General features: G+C 40.6%; 5 protein-coding genes and 1 long non-coding RNA gene across 7 annotated transcripts in view; 3 read left to right on the forward strand and 3 right to left on the reverse strand.

Moving 5' to 3' along the window:
• Positions 1-3,801, forward strand: part of LOC106959403 (putative protein MSS51 homolog, mitochondrial) — a 10,639-nt gene extending 6,838 nt beyond the window's left edge. The window contains exons 4-7 of one of the 2 annotated variants that reach the window (XM_015051965.1): positions 155-718; positions 1,837-1,930; positions 2,445-2,669; positions 3,713-3,801. In XM_015051965.1, coding sequence (XP_014907451.1) covers positions 155-718; positions 1,837-1,930; positions 2,445-2,649 — 863 coding nt within the window. In that variant the 3' untranslated portion in view covers positions 2,650-2,669; positions 3,713-3,801. Of the gene's footprint in view, positions 1-154; positions 719-1,836; positions 1,931-2,444; positions 2,720-3,712 lie in introns of those variants that run through there. The other variant, XM_015051964.1, reaches the window with a different exon arrangement.
• Positions 3,522-5,141, reverse strand: LOC106959404 (myeloid-associated differentiation marker-like). The gene has a single exon (XM_015051966.1). The coding sequence runs from the start codon at positions 4,592-4,594 to the stop codon at positions 3,752-3,754; it is 843 nt and encodes a 280-aa protein (XP_014907452.1). The 5' UTR covers positions 4,595-5,141; the 3' UTR covers positions 3,522-3,751.
• Positions 5,142-6,166: 1,025 nt separating this feature from the next.
• On the forward strand, positions 6,167-7,048 carry LOC106959406 (uncharacterized). The gene is made up of 2 exons (XR_001427340.1): positions 6,167-6,259; positions 6,774-7,048. It is a non-coding gene; the product is annotated as an uncharacterized LOC106959406 (long non-coding RNA).
• Positions 7,049-7,869: 821 nt separating this feature from the next.
• On the reverse strand, positions 7,870-9,470 carry LOC106959405 (myeloid-associated differentiation marker-like). The gene has a single exon (XM_015051967.1). The coding sequence runs from the start codon at positions 8,921-8,923 to the stop codon at positions 8,081-8,083; it is 843 nt and encodes a 280-aa protein (XP_014907453.1). The 5' UTR covers positions 8,924-9,470; the 3' UTR covers positions 7,870-8,080.
• Positions 9,471-10,135: 665 nt separating this feature from the next.
• LOC106959407 (myeloid-associated differentiation marker-like protein 2) lies at positions 10,136-11,032 on the reverse strand. Its single transcript, XM_015051968.1, has one exon. The coding sequence runs from the start codon at positions 11,030-11,032 to the stop codon at positions 10,136-10,138; it is 897 nt and encodes a 298-aa protein (XP_014907454.1).
• Positions 11,033-11,911: 879 nt separating this feature from the next.
• On the forward strand, positions 11,912-22,750 carry cog7 (component of oligomeric golgi complex 7). Its single transcript, XM_015051972.1, has 17 exons — positions 11,912-12,398; positions 13,238-13,386; positions 13,472-13,588; positions 14,381-14,549; positions 14,622-14,704; positions 15,775-15,897; positions 15,981-16,179; positions 17,188-17,315; positions 17,398-17,552; positions 18,282-18,398; positions 19,129-19,194; positions 19,307-19,493; positions 19,568-19,708; positions 19,836-19,919; positions 20,591-20,705; positions 21,669-21,812; positions 21,892-22,750. The coding sequence occupies exons 1-17, from the start codon at positions 12,233-12,235 to the stop codon at positions 22,056-22,058; spliced, it is 2,310 nt and encodes a 769-aa protein (XP_014907458.1). The 5' UTR covers positions 11,912-12,232; the 3' UTR covers positions 22,059-22,750.
• Positions 22,751-23,787: the final 1,037 nt, after the last annotated feature.

Genomic DNA, 23,787 nt, shown 5'->3' on the forward strand with positions numbered 1-23,787 from the left:
CCTCGTGGCGGTTCTCAGTCCATCCTGGCCTCATGGCGGTTCTGACCTCATGGCAGTTCTGACCTCGTGGCGGTTCTCAGTCCATCCTGGCCTCATGGCGGTTCTGACCTCATGGCGGTTCTGACCTCATAGTGGTTCTCCTCTTGTCCCCCAGGCGACCTTCCGTTCTCCACAGAGAAGTGGTCAAAGCCGGGGTCGGAGGTGAAAACCTGGGACGACTGGCTCTCCATGCAGGGCGACCTCTCATCCCGCCTCGACGCCATCGTCAGTGGGGCCAACATGAAGGATTTATGGGCCGACGCCGGCCGGCCCCGACCTGGGGATGATGACCTGAAGCAGTCGCTCTGGAGGGTCTGCAGCGAGTTCTTCTCCAGGCCCCTGACCGTGGCCCTGGGCCTCAGGCTGTTCGGCCTCAGCCCGGCCTCCCGGCCGCTCACCGTCCACCTGGTGGGGGCGGGGCCCGGCGAGACGCTGGCGGCCAAGCTGAGCGACTACGACGAGCTGAACCACGTGTTCCCTGGACACCAGGGCATCGAGGTGGTCATGGTGGGGCCCGAGGTGGCGGACGGCCCCGTCCTGAGGCCCCCTCTCCGAGCCTTCGGCCCCAAGCAGAGGGTCTACGTCAGCGCCTACCGGGGCCTCTACCACCACTTCTGGGAGGAGCTGGTGGAGAAGGAGGAGGCGGCCAAACCGGACCTGGTGGTCGGTTTTAATCCAGGTCAGAACCACAGAGTCATCAGGACCAGAACCATAATAAACTCATCAAGATCAACCAGGTGTCAAACTCAAGGCCCGGGGGCCAAATCTGGCCCGCTGTAGCTTTTTATGTGGCCCTTTTGACTCCAGATTACATCATCAAGTCCCTCCAGGTTTTCAGAAATCCACAAAATTAACAAAAATCAACAAATTCCCACATTTTTTCTGATTGAAAATCTTTACAAGTATTTCTAAAGTGGAAACAAAATCTGTGATCTTGATGGCAAAAAGTAAACAAAAACAAAACCAACGGAGGGACTGATCAGTGATTATTTAATTTTGAGAAACATTTATTGAATGCTGAAACAAGCAGCTATTTATTAATATTTTAACATTTTAATGGGTTTCATTACTACATTCTGACCCAACCGGCCCTTTAAGAACATTCAGATTTTTGATTTGGCCCAAAATGAAAATGATAATATTGATGTTTTAGAACATTTTCCAGTGATATAAAGGTATAATAATTTCAAGAAAATATTTTCAGACATAAATAAACTTAAGATTTTAATGAACATTAAACACTGGAAGGGGAAGACATTTGAAATCTCCAAAATAAATAAACAAAACAACAAATAAACAAATAAAATAAATTATGAACTAAACTGTCCTTAAGATCACTTAGTTGAGACCAAATCACCAGACAGGAGACTTTTATCATCAAATTAGTGGTAAAAATGGAAAGAAATGAGAAAAATACTAAACTTTGCAAATGGAAATTATTGAATTTGTTTCAATTTATCATCCAATTAATCGATTAATTACTTATTGTGACAATCCTCAGTAAGGGAAGCTGCTTTATACGTTGGAACATAAATACAAGGTTTTCTCAGATCTTCTCCACTTCATTCTGAGTTTTCATAAATAATCATTTTTAGTGATTTTTTTAAAATAGTTTTTTGTGGGTCAAAGTGTTTAAAAAATAACTTGTTTTCCCCAGATATCCATCTGCAGTGGATTAGGCCTAAAATATCTGATTAAATAATTTACAGTAATGCAAATTATTTAAGCATTTTTACATAAAACGTGAAAATAAATGTGTTTAGAAATGAGAGTAATTATTTAACTCTATATTTCTAGGTTTTGATGCCAGTCAGGGTCTGGACCAGGGCTGGCTGCCAACCCTTCTGCTCCTCCGCGATTATGAGATTCCCTCCATGTTCACCTCACTGACGTAAGTTTCACTCATTTGGAGCCATAAACACCAGAATTTGATCCAGAAATCAGATGCAGCTAAATAAATATGTAATAAATTCAGGGATGTCCAAAGTGTGGTCCGGGGGCCATTTGTGGCCCTCTGAACAATTCTGGGCCCAAATTCACATTATTTGCAGTTTTGGTTCCTACAGAAGTCTTTATTACAATTCAAAAAGTAGTCTATGCCATTTAGGAACAATAAATAAATAAATCACCAGTAAAAAGGTCACATCCACCCAGCGGCAAAAAAATGTTCTACATAAAATTCCTCAGTAAAGCATGAAGAGTTGGCATGACAAATAATCTTACTTAATAAAATAATGCGAAGATTAAAGAAAATAAATGCATTTCCAGATTCTCAAGCCGCACTTTCTAGATTTTGATTTGCAAAGAGATGTTAAAAACTAAGCATCATTTTGTTTCTACTTGCTAGAAAGTTGAGGGTGTGTGAATACTTTTGTCCCAGCTGCTAGTCTGTCGTCTCTCTGCAGTGAGACAGATATGACCTACAGTCTGCAAATCCTGCTGGAGCTGGAGATGGACCTGAAGGGCAGTGGAGCCAACCCGTTTGCCTCCCTGAAGCCAGAGGTCGTCGGGTCGACGCCCAACAAGCCTCCTGTCTTCTGCAACTCGCACTACTTCAGCTTCCAGGGTTTACTGGCGACGGCGGAGCTGGAGGAGCCAGAGTCGACCTGAAGGGGGCGCCGGTGGAAAACGTTTGTCATTTCATTTTTATAAATAAAGGGTTATTATGTTATAATCGTAACCGGGCTTTTAATAACAGAAACACTTGAAGGGTTTATAACTTTTAAACCAGGAGCTTCAGGAGTTAAGAAATTTGCATCTATTATCTCTCAGTTTTGTTGCATTCAAATGAGGCTCAGTAAGATTTGAATATAATGAGTCTGTGAAATACGGTTGAGTTCACTGCAAAAACACAAAAAACTCACCAAGTATTTTAATCTGTGCAAATATTTTAATTTGCTTTAAATACGACAAAACTAACTTAAAAGTAACTTTTCATCTAGATATACAAATCTGTTGTAAGTAAATAATTCCTTAATATTGACAAAAAAAGAATTAGTTCTACCGGTGCTGTTACCTAGCAACCTCGGCCATGTCCAGCGTTACCTAGCAACCAAGTTCTAGTTCCACTGGCAGATTATTTCACTTATAACATGGGAAAAATGTCATAAATTCAATAATCTGCCATTGGAACTAATTCTTTTTCACCAATATTAAGGAATTATCAACCTAAACAAGCTTTTATTTCCTCTTCTTCACTGCAAAAACCAAACCTTACCAAGTATTTTTGGTCTAGTTTGTAGTGCAAAAGCATTCAAATCAAATGTCAGTAAGACATAGGATCCTGTTTTAAATCAGTAATTCTTTATTATTGATTTAAAAAAATGGTTCCACTGGCAGATTATTTCACAAATAACATGGGAAAAAATGTCTTGTTATAAATGAAATAATCTGCCAGTGGAACTAGAACTGGGTTGCTAGGCAACGGCTGGGCTTGGCTGGGGTTGCTAGGTAACAGCACCAGTGAAACTAGAACTTTCTCATCAGTATTAAGGAGTTATTTACTTAAAATAAGCCTCTACATCTAGCTTAGAAAGTTATTGAAATGTTAGTTTTGTCTTATTTGAAGTGAACTAAGATATTTGCACCAGAAACTAAACCAAAAATACCTGACAGTCACATAAAATTATTCTCTAGCCAAACTTCACAGCTGTTTTTGTCTTTATTCACCAAGTGATGGAGTCCAGGACAGTGAAGTCACAGCTGAACTTTTCTACAGTGACTTAATGGACAGAACCAGGTCTACAATGTAAAGGATGAGGTTCAAAGCGCTTCCCACCGTGACGGCATTCATGTCTGCGTAGGAACATTTGATGCAGGTGTAAGGGTTGTGCCTGTAGCGTCTGTAGCCAAACACGGTCCAGAGGATGACAGCCAGCAGGTACAGCACCACCGCCACCAAGTTGGACACAAACTCCACCAGGTTCAGCCTGAACACCAGCAGACACTGCAGAAGCTTCAGCAGGTTGAGGACGATGATGGCCGCGGTGACCAGGAGGCAAACTCCAAAGATAACGGCGCACAGTATCATCCCGAAAGGTTTGTAGAACCACTCCCCTCTCACAAAATGGTCGACGGCGGCGGTGAGGATCATGCAGGCGACAAATGCCTCCGATATGCGGAGGGTTCCTCTCAGGCTGGACATGTAGCCGCTGCCGAACGCCGTCTTCTGCTTGATGACGTCGACCAGAAAGCACACCGTGGCGACCAGCGAGAAGATGAAGCACAGGATGTTCCCAATGCAGGTGAGGCAGACAAAAACGGCAGCGAAGGCCACCGTGGCGGAGACCACGGAGATGCAGCACACGGCTGTCAGGCCCAGGGTCAGGTCGGCCCAGTTGGGGAGGAAGGCCGCCAGCAGGATGTGCCAGCCTCTGCTCTCCACCACAAGCAGCGCCAAGGGGACGACGATGCACAACACCCAGACGAACTCACACCAAACGCCCCAGGGGGCGACCATCCTGCCTCTGAACAGGACGACGACCAGAGCCAGAGCGCTGGATATCATCTCCACCAGGCGAATAATCCCCTGGAAGCCGGAGAACGGGCCACACATGCTGCCGGGTTTGGGTTTCCAGGTCCTGGAGGTTCTGAGGAAGAAGCTGCGTTTGCTCCAGAACTGAAGGATGAACCGTCGTAATGAAACTCCTCTCACTCCAGCACAGCGGTGCGATATGCTTTGTATTCAAATGTCTGAGTTGGTGCTCAGTTTGTACATGAAAATGATCAAACGGACCTGAACTGTAGTTGGAACGAAGCAAAATGGGACCAACTGTAACTTCAGATCAGAGTTTCTCAAACAGGTTCGGGCCGAGGATCATTTTACCCGTTTAACAAACACTCACTTTAACACAACATCTTAATTTACACAACCTGAATGAAAGTTTTAGTCTCTGAACTGACTTATTATCATGAACAGTTCATCTCAGGGCATTTTGAGTAACTTTCATATTGTGAAACTTGTGGTTTCTAAGCTTTCCAATGATGTCAAACACATGGAAATAAAGCTGTTTCTCACTACCAACTGTTGTGTGCATTAATAACGTTTAGACCTATTTGTAATTTAGAAGCACATTTAAAGAAAAAAAGATTCATTTTGCCATGGCAGAAACAAAAATTATCTTCTGCAATGTTAAATATAAAAATATACACCCATGTATTTATCTATTGTATTTAATTAATTTCATCATTTTTATTCAATAAAAAAATAATAGTTGTTGAGGTGCAACCAGAGCATCATAAGGAAGCAAAGTCATTATCCTCAAGCTTTGCAAACTGTCAGCTGCATTAAAATAAACATTTGCCTTAAAAAAATGGAAAGAAGGAAAAGAGTGGGAACTATTTCCCAGAATGCTTNCAGCTATTTATTAATATTTTAACATTTTAATGGGTTTCATTACTACATTCTGACCCAACCGGCCCTTTAAGAACATTCAGATTTTTGATTTGGCCCAAAATGAAAATGATAATATTGATGTTTTAGAACATTTTCCAGTGATATAAAGGTATAATAATTTCAAGAAAATATTTTCAGACATAAATAAACTTAAGATTTTAATGAACATTAAACACTGGAAGGGGAAGACATTTGAAATCTCCAAAATAAATAAACAAAACAACAAATAAACAAATAAAATAAATTATGAACTAAACTGTCCTTAAGATCACTTAGTTGAGACCAAATCACCAGACAGGAGACTTTTATCATCAAATTAGTGGTAAAAATGGAAAGAAATGAGAAAAATACTAAACTTTGCAAATGGAAATTATTGAATTTGTTTCAATTTATCATCCAATTAATCGATTAATTACTTATTGTGACAATCCTCAGTAAGGGAAGCTGCTTTATACGTTGGAACATAAATACAAGGTTTTCTCAGATCTTCTCCACTTCATTCTGAGTTTTCATAAATAATCATTTTTAGTGATTTTTTTAAAATAGTTTTTTGTGGGTCAAAGTGTTTAAAAAATAACTTGTTTTCCCCAGATATCCATCTGCAGTGGATTAGGCCTAAAATATCTGATTAAATAATTTACAGTAATGCAAATTATTTAAGCATTTTTACATAAAACGTGAAAATAAATGTGTTTAGAAATGAGAGTAATTATTTAACTCTATATTTCTAGGTTTTGATGCCAGTCAGGGTCTGGACCAGGGCTGGCTGCCAACCCTTCTGCTCCTCCGCGATTATGAGATTCCCTCCATGTTCACCTCACTGACGTAAGTTTCACTCATTTGGAGCCATAAACACCAGAATTTGATCCAGAAATCAGATGCAGCTAAATAAATATGTAATAAATTCAGGGATGTCCAAAGTGTGGTCCGGGGGCCATTTGTGGCCCTCTGAACAATTCTGGGCCCAAATTCACATTATTTGCAGTTTTGGTTCCTACAGAAGTCTTTATTACAATTCAAAAAGTAGTCTATGCCATTTAGGAACAATAAATAAATAAATCACCAGTAAAAAGGTCACATCCACCCAGCGGCAAAAAAATGTTCTACATAAAATTCCTCAGTAAAGCATGAAGAGTTGGCATGACAAATAATCTTACTTAATAAAATAATGCGAAGATTAAAGAAAATAAATGCATTTCCAGATTCTCAAGCCGCACTTTCTAGATTTTGATTTGCAAAGAGATGTTAAAAACTAAGCATCATTTTGTTTCTACTTGCTAGAAAGTTGAGGGTGTGTGAATACTTTTGTCCCAGCTGCTAGTCTGTCGTCTCTCTGCAGTGAGACAGATATGACCTACAGTCTGCAAATCCTGCTGGAGCTGGAGATGGACCTGAAGGGCAGTGGAGCCAACCCGTTTGCCTCCCTGAAGCCAGAGGTCGTCGGGTCGACGCCCAACAAGCCTCCTGTCTTCTGCAACTCGCACTACTTCAGCTTCCAGGGTTTACTGGCGACGGCGGAGCTGGAGGAGCCAGAGTCGACCTGAAGGGGGCGCCGGTGGAAAACGTTTGTCATTTCATTTTTATAAATAAAGGGTTATTATGTTATAATCGTAACCGGGCTTTTAATAACAGAAACACTTGAAGGGTTTATAACTTTTAAACCAGGAGCTTCAGGAGTTAAGAAATTTGCATCTATTATCTCTCAGTTTTGTTGCATTCAAATGAGGCTCAGTAAGATTTGAATATAATGAGTCTGTGAAATACGGTTGAGTTCACTGCAAAAACACAAAAAACTCACCAAGTATTTTAATCTGTGCAAATATTTTAATTTGCTTTAAATACGACAAAACTAACTTAAAAGTAACTTTTCATCTAGATATACAAATCTGTTGTAAGTAAATAATTCCTTAATATTGACAAAAAAAGAATTAGTTCTACCGGTGCTGTTACCTAGCAACCTCGGCCATGTCCAGCGTTACCTAGCAACCAAGTTCTAGTTCCACTGGCAGATTATTTCACTTATAACATGGGAAAAATGTCATAAATTCAATAATCTGCCATTGGAACTAATTCTTTTTCACCAATATTAAGGAATTATCAACCTAAACAAGCTTTTATTTCCTCTTCTTCACTGCAAAAACCAAACCTTACCAAGTATTTTTGGTCTAGTTTGTAGTGCAAAAGCATTCAAATCAAATGTCAGTAAGACATAGGATCCTGTTTTAAATCAGTAATTCTTTATTATTGATTTAAAAAAATGGTTCCACTGGCAGATTATTTCACAAATAACATGGGAAAAAATGTCTTGTTATAAATGAAATAATCTGCCAGTGGAACTAGAACTGGGTTGCTAGGCAACGGCTGGGCTTGGCTGGGGTTGCTAGGTAACAGCACCAGTGAAACTAGAACTTTCTCATCAGTATTAAGGAGTTATTTACTTAAAATAAGCCTCTACATCTAGCTTAGAAAGTTATTGAAATGTTAGTTTTGTCTTATTTGAAGTGAACTAAGATATTTGCACCAGAAACTAAACCAAAAATACCTGACAGTCACATAAAATTATTCTCTAGCCAAACTTCACAGCTGTTTTTGTCTTTATTCACCAAGTGATGGAGTCCAGGACAGTGAAGTCACAGCTGAACTTTTCTACAGTGACTTAATGGACAGAACCAGGTCTACAATGTAAAGGATGAGGTTCAAAGCGCTTCCCACCGTGACGGCATTCATGTCTGCGTAGGAACATTTGATGCAGGTGTAAGGGTTGTGCCTGTAGCGTCTGTAGCCAAACACGGTCCAGAGGATGACAGCCAGCAGGTACAGCACCACCGCCACCAAGTTGGACACAAACTCCACCAGGTTCAGCCTGAACACCAGCAGACACTGCAGAAGCTTCAGCAGGTTGAGGACGATGATGGCCGCGGTGACCAGGAGGCAAACTCCAAAGATAACGGCGCACAGTATCATCCCGAAAGGTTTGTAGAACCACTCCCCTCTCACAAAATGGTCGACGGCGGCGGTGAGGATCATGCAGGCGACAAATGCCTCCGATATGCGGAGGGTTCCTCTCAGGCTGGACATGTAGCCGCTGCCGAACGCCGTCTTCTGCTTGATGACGTCGACCAGAAAGCACACCGTGGCGACCAGCGAGAAGATGAAGCACAGGATGTTCCCAATGCAGGTGAGGCAGACAAAAACGGCAGCGAAGGCCACCGTGGCGGAGACCACGGAGATGCAGCACACGGCTGTCAGGCCCAGGGTCAGGTCGGCCCAGTTGGGGAGGAAGGCCGCCAGCAGGATGTGCCAGCCTCTGCTCTCCACCACAAGCAGCGCCAAGGGGACGACGATGCACAACACCCAGACGAACTCACACCAAACGCCCCAGGGGGCGACCATCCTGCCTCTGAACAGGACGACGACCAGAGCCAGAGCGCTGGATATCATCTCCACCAGGCGAATAATCCCCTGGAAGCCGGAGAACGGGCCACACATGCTGCCGGGTTTGGGTTTCCAGGTCCTGGAGGTTCTGAGGAAGAAGCTGCGTTTGCTCCAGAACTGAAGGATGAACCGTCGTAATGAAACTCCTCTCACTCCAGCACAGCGGTGCGATATGCTTTGTATTCAAATGTCTGAGTTGGTGCTCAGTTTGTACATGAAAATGATCAAACGGACCTGAACTGTAGTTGGAACGAAGCAAAATGGGACCAACTGTAACTTCAGATCAGAGTTTCTCAAACAGGTTCGGGCCGAGGATCATTTTACCCGTTTAACAAACACTCACTTTAACACAACATCTTAATTTACACAACCTGAATGAAAGTTTTAGTCTCTGAACTGACTTATTATCATGAACAGTTCATCTCAGGGCATTTTGAGTAACTTTCATATTGTGAAACTTGTGGTTTCTAAGCTTTCCAATGATGTCAAACACATGGAAATAAAGCTGTTTCTCACTACCAACTGTTGTGTGCATTAATAACGTTTAGACCTATTTGTAATTTAGAAGCACATTTAAAGAAAAAAAGATTCATTTTGCCATGGCAGAAACAAAAATTATCTTCTGCAATGTTAAATATAAAAATATACACCCATGTATTTATCTATTGTATTTAATTAATTTCATCATTTTTATTCAATAAAAAAATAATAGTTGTTGAGGTGCAACCAGAGCATCATAAGGAAGCAAAGTCATTATCCTCAAGCTTTGCAAACTGTCAGCTGCATTAAAATAAACATTTGCCTTAAAAAAATGGAAAGAAGGAAAAGAGTGGGAACTATTTCCCAGAATGCTTTGCGGTGTGTTTTTGTATACTGAGATGGAAGTGTGTTACATTGATCTGACTTGTGTTTTATTAAGTGCTAACCTAAAAACTCTGTTTATTCAACTCTGACAAAATTAATAAAAAAGTTAACACAACTTACTACTGCAAGTTTATCTTTCACAAACTCACACATTTGGCTTCAAAATCTAAAATTTTCAATTTATTTGACTTGCAGAGCAGAAGACAGCAGACCCAACTAAATGCAGCTCAAATGTTTTACAGTGTGGACATGATAAGTTGCAGAGACATGCAGTATTCACCTTATTTATGCTGGAATTACAACACAGCATCTTTGGAAATATTATTAAAAAGAACAATGGAGCTTTTCTGTACATTCAGGTCAAATGTCTTGACAGACGCACTATAAAAAAAATCGTAACATTTATGTTCGCTTAAAGTCACAGATGCCGAGAAGAGTAAAAATCAGGTCCAATGAAAAAAGGATGAGATTCACATAAGTAAAAAATGCAACCATGAACTGAATGGCCCAAATACAAAAGCTGGGGGGACAGTCGCTGGGCCGTGGATTGTGTCTGAACATGAAAATGGGCCACATGATGGCTGTGAATATGTACAGCACGACTGAGATCACCAGGAAAACAAAGACAAACCTGTCCAGGTTAAAGGGCAAACATTTCTTCAGCTTTTTTAAGATGTTGGTGGCGATGATGAGAGGCAGGATGGGGAAGGGGATGATGTACGCGATGACACAGAAGATCAGCGCTGGCTTGTCTCTGTAACCGGTGAGAGACACAAAGATCATGCAGCTCACGAAGGCCTCCAGAACCTTCCAGAACCCGGGAAGAGCTGCCAGGTAGCTCCCTTTCTTCTTGTCCAGGAACTTGTCCTTCACCACTTCCAGGACGTAGAGGAAGCCACACAGGAAGGCGAACACGCTCACTATCCAGCCGTAGAGGCATTTCAGGCAGGCGTAGAAGTTGGCGTAAGTTATGGCGACGGAGACGGTCATGAGAGAGGAGGACATGGCCATCCCTGTGGTGAAGTCCCCCCAGTCCATGCAGAACATGTTGAGGACTACATCGAGCCCGAACATCTCAATGACGGAGATGATGAGGGTCATGATGGGGCAGAAGGCCCAGGTGAACATGGCGTAGATCCAGTAGGTATGGCTGCTCCCTCCTCTGAACATTCCCAGGACGAAGGTGACCAGACACAGAACGATCTGAGCCATGTGGAGTCCGCCTCGCCCGGACATCAAGCTGGACGGATTAAACACCGCCTTGGACAGCGTGTCCTTAACATCGTCAATAACGCCCATCTTTCCAAGTGTCAGAGAAATGACTTGGTCCTCTCAGGTTGGCTGACGGATAACTTCTCCCTGCAGGGTTTCCTCTCCAGCTCTACTTTCCATGTAGTTGCTTTGGTTTGCATAACATTCATGGAGCAGACTGTGAATAATGAGACTTATCTGCTGCAGCTGATAGGAACACGTCGCCCTAATCATTAAAGCACAACATTTAAAATTACTGGTAGAGTAAAACTGATGTCTTTATATGTTAGGTTTGTATTAAATGTTTTTTTTTCTTCAACAGAAGTTACATGCTTCCTAATCCAAGCTTTAACTGTTATTAACCACCAATACAATGTTATATTCTATTGTGGAGTGCAAAGTAGAGATCCACAGAACTGAAAATTTGGGCTGATATCAATATCCGATATTACCGTTAAGGCCGATTACCGATAGGTATGTACTGATATTATATATATTGTTTCCTAACTTATCAATACCATGAAAACCACCACTGAAACCCCAAAACCCTAAATCCGGAGCTGCGTCACTGTCACATGACCAACCACCACCATATAATAACTTTTTTTATTGAATGTTAATTTTATGTGTTGGAATGTTGTGTTTTTGTGAAACAACATCAAACTAATTGTTTTTATGTTATTTTATGATATCTAATAAGTAAAGAAGAGGAATAAGGCCACTGAGAGAAAAAAAATGAGTATTTCTTCATAGTTTTGATAAAATTTTGAGAAAATGATTTTTCACAATGGCCTTAATCCTCTTCCGTATGTGAGGTTACACATTTTTTATATACAAAAAATTTAATTAATAATAATAATTACGATTCCCCAATACCTACAATTATTTATTGATTTTTAGTCGGGCCGTGATCTTATCATGCGTTTCCGGGGAAGGTAAATAGGAAGCACAAGCGGAAGTTGTTGTCAGTTTGGCTCTGCTAGCATTAGCCACTGTGAAATATGTGTACTTTGCAGCTTTTGAGTGAGTAAACGTTTAAAAATAACTCTGGAGGAGGCCGTCGCTTTGTTAGAGCTTTATCTGGTTGTAATGGTCATCTCCTTTTCCTGGGCTATTTATTTTATATTCGTGTCGAAGCCTTTGGTTGGGAAGACTTAGCTAGCCCGGAGGTTACCAGGATGGCTCGATGACAGCCGAGGGGTCTGGCTGAACACCGGGGAACAGGCTGTGAGCTCTGGGAGCGGAGAGATGGACTTCTCCAAGTTCCTGGATGATGATTTCGATGTGAAGGACTGGGTGAACGGCGCCTTCAAGATGGTGCAGAAGGAGGCTCCGGGGAAAGCGGACACTCATGCAGCAACTCTGGTGATGAAGCTGCAGCTCTTCATCCAGGAGGTCAACAATGCTATCGAGGGTCAGTAACCAGAAAACAGAACATATTCAGATATTATAACCAAACAGCAGTGCCTAAGTAAATGTCTTCACTGGCTTTAAACTAGCCGGATGTCTAACAGGCCTAGCAGGATTTGCTCAAGTCATGGCTGGATTATTATAGTTTCTATTGAACTTTGACAAATGAAATAAAAGTGTAACAAACTTTAAATATTCTGAAATTAGAGTAGAATAATCTAGTGCAGGTTAAAAGAGTCCAGATGTTGTATTTTTGGTATTTAATCTGGTCCAGATGCATAAAAAGAGCTAAAATCACCCTTTAATAAAGTCTCATCAATCAAATAAAAGTTTCACAAATAATAATCTGAGTTTGCATGAGTAATTTAGTCCAGTTTTGAAGTGTTTGGGCATTGCTGTTTTTAAGCTTAAGTTGTTGAAGTGTGGGTCAGATGTGAGTAAGATGCTGAAATTGCCCTTTATTGAAGCCTCACAGATCAAATGAAGGTTTTTCTAATCACATATTTGGTTTTAAGTATCTGAGAATGAGTGTAGAATAGCTATGAAATGTTTTAAGTTTTGTAGTTTTTAACCTACAGCAGATTAAAGATGCTCAGGTTAGTAAAAAATTAGATGGAATTGCCCTTTAGCCATTTCCAGAATCAGAAGTCATCTTCAGCTTCATCACTGCCCTTGGACTAGATTTGCTAGAAAATAGGAACTTGTAATATTACTTATTATTATTATTATTATGGTTGGAACTAATGCTAACGTTGTGTCAGACTGTGTCAGTGGTTTTAACACCCAGTTAGGTTTATTGTTGTGTATGTTAATGACTCGGCGGCTGGCTGTTTCTGTGTGCAGAGAGCAGTAATCAGGCGCTGCAGAACATGCCCCGGGTTCTGCGGGACGTGGAGGCGCTGAAGCAGGAGGCGTCCTTCCTGAAGGAGCAGATGGTCCTCGTCAAGGAGGACATAAAGAAGTTTGAGCAGGACACCGTGCAATCCATGCAGGTGTGTGGCAGCTGCTTTAGAAGGCACATGGCAAGCAGAACATAAAGTTGTTTTGAATAAACGATGCGGATCTCACACCCACCAGGTCCTGGTGGAGATAGATCAGGTGAAGAGTCGGATGCAGCTGGCCGCTGAGGCTCTGCAGGAGGCGGATAAATGGAGCACCCTGAGTGCAGACATTGAGGAAACCTTCAAAACTCAGGTGAAAAACCCACTTCTGAAGCTGCTTTCACTTCATCATATGGAACTTTATGTGATTAGACTCTTTTTGTAAATAACAAATGAGAAATGTATGTAATTAGTGTGTCTTTGTAATACTGAAGGTCCAGGGGCCAAATCTGCTTTTATGTGGCCCTTTAGACTCCAGATGGACACACAAATAAAACCTTCAAAGTGACAGTTGTGCTTAAATATTGTTTCATCAATCAACTTAAAGCAGTTTTTATCTGTATTCTGCCAAATTACATCAACCAGTCCCTGCAATTTTCACAGAAATTCATGCAAAATCTTTTGATTTTTCCATGAATTTTTGCACTAATGCACAATTATGAATTTATTCTAAATATTTTTTTGCACAAATGGTCAAAAACTTTGGGTTGTTGTGATGCTAACTTCCACCTGCAGAGGGCGATATTTCTTGTACTCCACTGCTGCCTCAGCTTCACTTATAGTCAGATGATAAATATGGCAAGTACTAAAAAGTGATGTTTACTGTCATACATAGGTGGAAATATTGCAAAATTCTTTGCAGATATTTCTAAATTATCACCAGAAAAGCACAAAAACAATTGCAAAATCCTGAAAAATGTGAAAAAATGTTCAATATTTAATTTTAACAAACACTTATTGGATGCAGAGGCAGCTATTAATTTGTTCATTTTATCAGGTGTATATTAATATCAGTTCATGTGTTGTATCAAAGCATCCTGACTCACTCGGTCATGTCATGTGCTGTCCTTATGCTTCTAGTCTTATCAGACTCGTGTGTTTTCAGGACCTGGAAGTCATTTCATCCAAGCTGACCAGCATGCAGAACAGCCTGGCCATGCTGGTGGACACACCGGACTACTCTGAGAAGTGCGTCCACCTGGAGGCGCTGAAGAACCGCCTGGAGGCCATGGCCAGTCCTCAGATAGTAGCAACCTTCAACTCCATGTCTCTAGGTAACGACCCAGCTCCACCCCTTCCGTCCTCCCCGCAGCATCAACGACACTCACCTGCTCTTCTCCCTGCAGGTCAGGCCAAGGTGTTTGTTAAAGTCTTCACAGAGATCGACAGAATGCCCCAGCTTCTGGCGTACTACTATAAATGTCACAAGGTGTGTTGTCCAGTTCAGGCCTGGGTGTGATTTATCAGGTTACTAAAACAGGTTTAAGTCAAGTAATCCGACTCATTAGTCAGGTTTAGTAACCTGATTTATCAAGTTACTACATCACACCAAGGAATAGGGATGCAAGTTAATGATTAACGAATTAAGGTAAAGTTGATCTTATTGGTCAGCTTGATTGATTGATAATTGGCCATTTTCTTTAAAATCTGAGTTTTCTCTTGTATCAAGAAGGCCGGCCGTCTTCACGTGGGATAGATACACTTTTCATAATATGCGGAATAAAAAAAATCATCATCAAATTCTAAAAAATGTGTTGAATTTTAGCATTATCAGCTGTACTAGATACTGATTGAATAAACATTAAAAAACTTAGATATATTTATAAAATATAACAAAAAACAAGAACCTCTTAGATGGCTGAATATAAAAATAAAATATGTAAATTAAGACTTAGTCCCTGTGAACAAACACATGTTAATACGTTAGTACTGTCTGTAGCTTTGCTCTCTAAGGAAAGTTAAAATTCGCTCCATGAAGTGCATGAATTCATGTCAGCCCTGCTTATTGCCATCAGATTTTTTCTCATCACGTTACTGCCCCTCCGCTTTGCTGACGTCACATCCTCACCTTCAGCACGCAACACAAATCTTTGAATGAGAAGCTAACGTTACTCCTCCATGTTGCTCGGCTGAATGAGCGCTATTAAGGTGAAACTTAAGACACTTGTCAATATAAGTGTTTATATTTAAAAACAGGAGCGCATAAAGTGCCTTTTACATCTAGTAACGGGCTCTATTTGAACCGTTTCTCTCACATGGTCGCCATGTTGTACCAACTGGCTCGCTTAAGGAAGACCAGCAGCGCCCTCTGCTGCATGGCGGCTAAACTACACCATTAAATAAAGGGAAAAGAGGACGTTTTTAGTTGGTCGATTTGAACTCATTATAATCTAATAAACCATTAATGGACATTTTATTGTAAGTGAATTAATTGTTTGCATGTGTCAGGTTAATAAACACATGATCCATGTGGAATATTGTCTGATTTGCTGTCTGCAGGGCCAGTTGGTGAGCATATGGCAGGATCTCTCTCAGAGCGAGCTCAGCCTGAATCAGCAGCTGTCTGAGTTTTACGACACGTTGCTCTCCACTTGGCACGCGCAGGTGCAGTGGAGCAGCCAGGTGAGACCTGCTGCAGCACCAGGATGATTGGTTTGGACTGAGTGATGATTGGTGCTAAACTGTGTGATGCTAAACCGCACCAGGTGTTTAAGAACCCGTACGAAGTGGTGACGGTTCTGCTGATCCAGACGCTGGGGTCCATGGTGCCGTCCATCCCCGTGTGTCTGAGCAGCGCCATGGAGCGGGCCGCCCAGGAGCAGCGCCTGGACTGCCTGCTGGAGCTCCACCAAACCACCTCCACCTTTGGCCACAGCCTGGAGGCGGCCATGCTCCCACACCTGGGTTCGTACGAACGCCGCCTGGACGGCGACATTCTCTCATGTCACAGCCACAAGCTGCAATTTTTGTCGGTTTTATTTTATGCCATGTGATAAATTGAGGAAAAGTAGCTCATAATTGTGAAATGGAGGAAAAATTAAACATTGGTTTCATAATTTGGTTTTTTAAAATCTCAAAAGTGTGGCAGGCACATGTATCCAGCCCCACAAAACACATGAGTTTGATTTAATCTTAAATTTATATACCAAGACAAGAATATTTTATTTTTAATTAAACATTTAGTTAGATCAAAACATAATCACTGCTTATTATAATGGCCTATTTAAAGTCTGGTCTGAGAATCTATGAAAAGACTTGAGAAGTGTTGCAATCCGACTGAACGCATTTCCAAAGATGAACGGCTCACAGAATCTGAATATTTTATAAACTCCTGGGAGCTAAATACAAATTCATTCCAGACTTTTTATATTTTTAGTTATAAAATATTTAAAATTTTGCTCTATTTTGCCTGTTCCTAAATCAATTAAAGCATGATAAAATGAAACGAGCTCAATAATTTCCATTTGCATAATTTATAATTTTTCTCTTTTCTCTATTTCTACCAAAAACTGGATGAGAAAAATGATCAGTCTGGTGTTTTGGTCTCAATATCCTTTTTTTGAAGGACAGTTTAGTTTAGATTTCATTTTGTTGTTTTGTTTATTTTGGATATTTAAAGTATCTTCCAGTTCCTTTGTTAAATGTTTGTCAGAATTAAAACTTTATTGATCTCTGAGAACATGTTCTTATGTTATTATGTCATTAATTTTTATATTAAATCACCTGAAAACAATTTAATATAAAAATATTTTCAAAACATCAGCACTATTGTTTTACTGCAAAATTTCTGGGACGTTTTATCATGCAGTAACATTTATTATTTTGACAGGTTCCATTCAAATCTGAGTAAAATAAAAGGACGATTGAGGTTGACGGACTGTAAGTTAAAGCGTTGTGGATATTTTGTTCCAGGTGAGAATAACCTGCTGAAGGTGAACGAACTGGTCTGTTCGCTCTACGACCCGTACAAGTCCTACCAGCTGCAGTACGGCGAGCTGGAAGAGGCGTTCCTCCTCATCCAGATCAGCGCCGTTCCTCTGGTCAGACCGCCGCTCAGCCACAGAACCACCAGATAACCAGCCGTCTCTCTGTAACGCTCAGGGCTCTGTGTGTGGTGCTCAGGAACACGGGGAGGTGATCGACTGCGTGGAGGAGCTCAGCCACTCTGTGGGGAAGTTGTTCGGCCTGGCGAGCGGCGCCGTGGAGCGCTGCGTCCGCCTCACCGATGGGCTCGCCGTGTGCGGCCTGCTCAGAGCTCTCAAAGCCCTGTTCACCAAGTAAAGACGCTTTTCTCATTTCCAGCTTCAGTTAGGGCTGGGCGATCAATCTGTTTGATCAGTTAATCAAATGTTTAGTTTTTGAAGATGTAAGTTTTGGAAAATCTGTTATTTTTTTCCACCTACACAGTCGTCGGGTTCAAAGTGATGTCAGCACGCCCAGGGCGGCCATCTTGTTTCTCATGCCCGTTATACAGCTTCTGTTTGTTTACCCTTTGAATTATATGATAAAATATTACAGTTAAACTACATTATTTTCTTGTAGAAGTCATATTACGTGAAAACAGTTGTAGGAACACAGGAATAAAGTCGTATTGTAATATTACCATGAAGATTAAAGTAGTAATCTTATTGAACACAAAAAAGACAAAAAATTACAGAAAATAATTCTTATTATTTTCATTATCTTATTAAAACGACTTTATTCTCATAATATTAAGACGTTTTAGTAAAATTGCGACTTTATTGTGCTAATATTTTGACTTTTAATGTTCTCGTAATTAAACTAAATTCTTTGTAGACTGGCCTTAATAAAAGCCGCTTTTTGAGAATGTTTTCCATCATTTGAAATTTCTTTCTTAGAAAAGAAAGCAAGAAGAAAATCAATTAAAATCGAACCTGGTGTGAAAAAATCAGAGATTTTATTTTTAAGCCATGTCGCCTAGCTCTAATTTAAATTTATATCAGACATGTTCCTTGGAATAACCCTATTATTCCTTTGAAACTCAGGTATGTGTCAGACTTCTCTACAACGCTCCAGTCGATCAGGAAGAAATGCAGACTGGAGGAAACACCAAGTTCCTCTGCTTTCCAGGAGGACTGGACCTCCTTCCAGAACTCAGTCCGGTGAGTTTGCTTTTAAAACAAAGTTCATCCAAATGGGGATGAAAACGATTGATTGATTTACTTGTCTATTAATTGTTTATTCTATTAAAATTAGCTTAAATCAATAATAATATCCGCTTAAGCCTCCTTTCAGTGTTGTAGTTTGGCCTCCACACAGCAGAGGGCGCCGCTGGTCAATATTGAATCAAAGATGGCGGAGCGAAATCAAAACGGGAAAGAGAAACGGTCCAAATAGGGTCTGGTTTGGGATGTAAAGTCCACTTTATGTGGTTTGGTTTGAAACATGAACCCTGGATAAACTCTTTAATAGCTGCGTGTGACGGAGCGACGTCAGTTTCTCATTCAGAAATGTCTGACGTGCTACGAGTTGAAGGAAAAGTGGAGGGCGAACAGAAAAATAAAGCAAGGTTGATTTATTTATGTTTTTTTGGTAATACAGACAGAATTTCTGTATTCATTGTGTTTCACATATTTAAATGTTTTTTATTTTTCTGTTCAGCAGCCGATTCCTGTTTTGTTATATTTTATAAATGTAAGTTTGTTGATGAGAGGAAATGAAAATTTTCTGTTTATTCAGCCAGTATTTAACACAGCTAAAAATGATTTTAAAATTTAATTATGTTTATTTAAATTCTGCATTCAGCTACAAAATGGCCGCTTATCAGTTAGTCGATCGATGAGATGAAGTTTAGATTAACTCATTAATCGGTAACTTGCACGGGTTTCACAGGATCATCGCCACATGTGGAGAATTGCTGCGACAGTGCGGAGCTTTTGAGCAGCAGCTGTCAAACAAGTGAGAAACGTTCTTCCTGTCATCTGTTTTTATTTAGTTTCTCAAATCGAACCCAGTTTCAGTTTTTAAGAGTAAAAAAATAAAAAAAAAATGCTGCTTATGATCACTGCAGGATCCTGGGCACAGCAGGTAAGTACTTATCGGAGTCTTACAGCCCGCGCAGCCTGGCCGGCATCCAGGAGGCCAGCTCCACTGACAGGAAAAACGCCACTAAAAACCCCTGGCAGGAGTACAACTACCTCCAGAGGGGCAACGTGGCCGAATACAACAACCTGATGGAGATCCTGTTCTCGCTGAAGGTAGGACGCAGGTTGTAGTCGGCACTGAGCGTCTTGCTGCTGATCTTTTGGTAAATAATGACGTGGTGTTGCAGGAAAAAGGGACGGGGAACTCCAGCCTGCTGGCTGAGCCCAGATCAGCTCTGACCAGGCTCAACCAGCAGGCCAACCAGCTGGCCTTCGACTCCGTCTTCCTGCAGATCAAACACCAGCTCTGCCTCGTCTCCAAGATGGAGGTGAGTACGTGTCGGGTTCCCACATGATTTCATTTCAGGTGTTATTGGGTATAATTTTAGCTAGATTTACTTTGGAGTGCTGGGTGTCCTGTTTCTTTAAGTCTGGCCTCGTGTTGCTCTGGTTTAGAGTCAGGACGCTTCTGCTATTGGAGAGAGCTACACTGAAGACCTGCCTACGTTCAGCCTGTCACCACAGGAGTATATCACAAACGTAAGATTATGTCTTCATTTAAAACTGTCTGTGATTCAAAGTTGATTTAATTTCAAAGGGGATTCAAGGAAAAATGAAGTTTATCACATTACAACTTGTCCTGTCATGATAACAGGTTTTGCTGGACGATGAATTGTTCCAGAAGTTATCGCAATAAATTTCCATAAATAAGCTAAAAAAAAGTATGAGATTAATCTCAGACATTTTCTAGCAAAAACAAGGAAATGTGAGTTTGAAAAGTGAAAAAACTCTGAAAATTTCAGGTTCATCTCAGAAATTTTCCAGAAAAAATATTGGAAAATTTTGAGTTTGAATCGTTGAAAATCAGCGAGAGAAAACTCTGACATTTTTATATCAACCTCAGAAATTTTCTAGGAAATTTTAAAAAGTGGGAAATTTTTTCACTTTTTTTTTTGTAGAAAATTTCAGAGTTTTGTGGCTGAAATTTACTCCGTTTTTCCGCCTGTGTGTTTCTCTGTTTGGGCTGTAATACGTCGTTATACATGAGGAATTGATTGATGTAATGTAGCAGTGAATAGATAAAACTTGCTTTGATTTGATGGATGAAATAATATTTAGTGCAAAACTCGATTGGACCACTGGAGCCTAGATGGAGGCGTAAAAAGGCTGTTTTTGTTTATCCAGCTCAAGCGACTCTCTCTCCTCTCCAGATTGGACAGTACCTCATGTCTCTGCCTCTCCACCTGGAGCCCTTTGTGACCCAGGAGGACCCGGCACTAGAGATGGCCTTACATGCTGGGAAGCTGCCGTTCCCTCCAGAGCAGGGTACGTCACCTCTTCCTCATTTTAGTCTGCTGTATTTATACTGCTCCATTTCTGCATGACGAGATGGTCACATCAGATCTTCATCACTTTATCAAAGCTTTTCTCTTAATAAAACGTTTTTCTTGCAATTTCATGACTTTCTTCTGGTAATATAACGACGTTAGTCTCAGTTTAAAAAAATAAATCTCAGTTTACGTTCAGAGTCTAAGTGGATGCGTGTCAGGAGCGCGGTGCGTTGTTAAAGCATTTAAACGTTTTGAGCGTTCAACACTGGAGTTCAAAAATCTGAACTTTTGTCTCTGGATGCAGAGGATCAACCAATCAGAGGCTCTGCGATGTAACGCAGTGGCCTGTAGGTGGTGTCCTGCCAGGACATGCAGGTTAGCAGGCCATCAAACTGGGCTCTGGTGAGACGGCGACCTTTGTCGGCGCCCAGTTAGCTTGTCAAACTCGCATCTCTGAATTATCTGGTAAATTCAAACACGCGCCTGACAGCAGCATTTTGTTGATTTCAGTAAATAAAACCTCGATACTCTCAGTATTAGATCCTCCATTGTTGAAAGCAACCAGAAGAGGAATAAAAGGCGAGAGGCTCCAACGTGTTATCAGCTGTCACCGTAGTTTGTTCAATAGAAACTGAACATAAAATGTTCAGCAAAGACATCTGAGCCTCTGTTACGACTGCAGAAGCTTTCACTACATAATGATTTGGTTCCACTCTCTCAATTTTATGCATCATTGTACAAACAGACCGGGTACAACGGCTCATCCCAACGCGAGTCTAGAGCGATTTTGACGCAGGTCTTGAGGAAAATGTGAAGCGTCTGACTTCAAAGTGCAAACACATCCAGCTCGAAGCGTCGGAGGCGGTTTTTATGTGTGAAACTCGTTGGGTGTGAACGCAGCATCGTACTCCATCGCAGGTCTTCAGTACTAACAGAAACTCTCCCCTTGTTGTCTCAGGCGATGACCTTCCTGAGTTGGACAACACAGCTGACTACTGGCTGGGCTCCATCGCCAGGGCAACCATGCAGACCTACTGCGACGCCATCTTGCTCATCCCCCGTCTCTCCCCTCACTCCACCAAACAGCTGGCCACAGATATCGGTACGGAGACCGGGGAACGCCTCCAGGTTCTGTTGGTTCTGTCGTTGTGTGTGGAATCATCTGGGTTTGTCTCCCTCAGAGTATCTGAGCAACGTGATGGACGCTCTGGGCCTGCAGCCGTCCCGCACGCTGCAGCACATCGTCACGCTGCTGAGAGCCAAACCTGAAGACTACCGGCAGACGGCCAAGCTGCTGCCGCGCCGCCTGGCGTCCAGCCTGGCCGCGCTGCGCGCCATCGACTACTAGCCGCTCTGACGGACTCCCCCCGCTGGAAGAGATGTGAATGACGGCTGTTTTACATGTTAGCTTCTGTGATTGGGTCTTTTCTGTCATCATTCTTTGTGTTTTGCAGCATTTTGGGTTTTTGTTCATTTTGGAGCAGAAGAAACTGAAATCAGAATGTTTTCGACATTCTTTCCCAAGTTTTACCGGTAAATCTGCCTTCAGTTTAAGCCAAAATCTGATATTTATATATTCATATTTTGCCTAATTTATGCATCTATAAGAGAGTAAATTCTCTATGATCCATATATGTAATTAACTATTCCATACTGATAATTGATCTGGGGGATGAAGATATTCAGAGGAGGTATTTCTGTTGTTTTTTATTAAATCAGTCTCATGTTTTGCTAAAACATAATTAGTATATATTTCTGTTTTGCTTGGGCTGATTCATGATTGTCTCTATTTTGGATAGCAAGGGTCTTTTGTATTGTGAAAGTCTGTGTTATAAAAATCGGATGACGCTATAATGAAGCCTTGATGTTTGTTTTTACAAACTTAATGTAAACTTTGCTCTGTTTCAATGTTTTTATAACTGTTGGAAAATGTGTGTACAGAGCTGGAAAAAAGTATCTGCCTACCTGGGTTCATGTAAGAATATTCTCCACTTTAAGTCGCAGATTAACTTTGATTAAACTTTATTAATTTCATTTTAATATTTTTAGTTCCAGTTCCCCATCTGAGCATCTAAGTCTGAATCTCTACAGGCCTAAATTAAGGTCAAAGTTCAGAATACAAGAATAAAACAAACTGCACTGCAATTAAATATCAAAAATAATAACAAAACTGCTAATCTCAAAAATAACTGTTTTATAGAAGATCTCTGCAGAGGGAAAACTCACATCAGTTTCTTGTCTCATTTAGAGCAGATGCATTTAAAGTTTATCCAAAATGTATTTTTCAAAGTTGTTAAATTTGTAGGAATATTTCATAATTTACTGTTTATTTGAGTGAAGTAATTCCACAAAGCATCAACCTTCAAATTACTGTTACTTTTTTATTTAAATAATCACTAAAGTATCTTGGGGTTTACATAACTTTTACAGTTTCAGTAACTTTTAGGAAAAGTTACTTTAGTTACTCTGTACTTTTAACTTTTATTTTACTAATTTTATCATGAATTATCGATAACCTTGAGTTAAATTTCTGGACACTCTACCAATTCCCTGAATGAAAAACATTTTAACTAAAAAAACGCACCAAACACATTGATATTGCAGTGAGACCTCCTGTTTGTTCACAATCTTTGTAGTTTTATTTTCTGTCTGTAGAAAAATCACTAAAACTACCAAAACCTCTTAAGTTACATTGGAAAAAATTATGTGGAAAAGTATATCTTATGTTTGAGTTTATTATTTTGTAATTATATTTGTTTATCTGTATGTTTTTATATATAATTTTGTCTTTAAAATATCAACATTTGCGCATAACTTTCTATTTTTGTCGGGAATGACATCAGTTTTATACATTAAATCAGATGCTATGATATTGATCAATACTCAAACAGCATTTTTACAAAATACTGTCGTTTTTACTTTTACTTGAGTTAATATATGTTGCAGTAATAGTGCTACTCTTAGATATAATCTTTTATAATTGAGATAATTATGAGGTACTGTGTTATAATGAGTTTACTCCTTAATAATTGTGACTCTGCGGTTCAATAATTACAAATTATCATTCTTACAATTAT

This window comes from Poecilia latipinna, unplaced genomic scaffold (genome assembly GCF_001443285.1).
Source record: "Poecilia latipinna isolate Pla-1442-1.1 unplaced genomic scaffold, P_latipinna-1.0 Scaffold1077, whole genome shotgun sequence".
Lineage (NCBI taxonomy): Eukaryota > Metazoa > Chordata > Actinopteri > Cyprinodontiformes > Poeciliidae > Poecilia > Poecilia latipinna.

Excerpts from the sequence above, each read along its gene's own strand:
- LOC106959404 (XM_015051966.1), bottom strand. The coding sequence starts at position 4,594 with ATGTGTGGCCCGTTCTCCGGCTTCCAGGGGATTATTCGCCTGGTGGAG.
- LOC106959405 (XM_015051967.1), bottom strand. The coding sequence starts at position 8,923 with ATGTGTGGCCCGTTCTCCGGCTTCCAGGGGATTATTCGCCTGGTGGAG.
- LOC106959407 (XM_015051968.1), bottom strand. The coding sequence starts at position 11,032 with ATGGGCGTTATTGACGATGTTAAGGACACGCTGTCCAAGGCGGTGTTT.
- cog7 (XM_015051972.1), top strand. The coding sequence starts at position 12,233 with ATGGACTTCTCCAAGTTCCTGGATGATGATTTCGATGTGAAGGACTGG. Across the intron at positions 14,705-15,774 it reads ACTACTATAAATGTCACAAG|GGCCAGTTGGTGAGCATATG; the intron begins GTGTGTTGTCCA and ends TGCTGTCTGCAG. Across the intron at positions 18,399-19,128 it reads TCCTTCCAGAACTCAGTCCG|GATCATCGCCACATGTGGAG; the intron begins GTGAGTTTGCTT and ends CGGGTTTCACAG.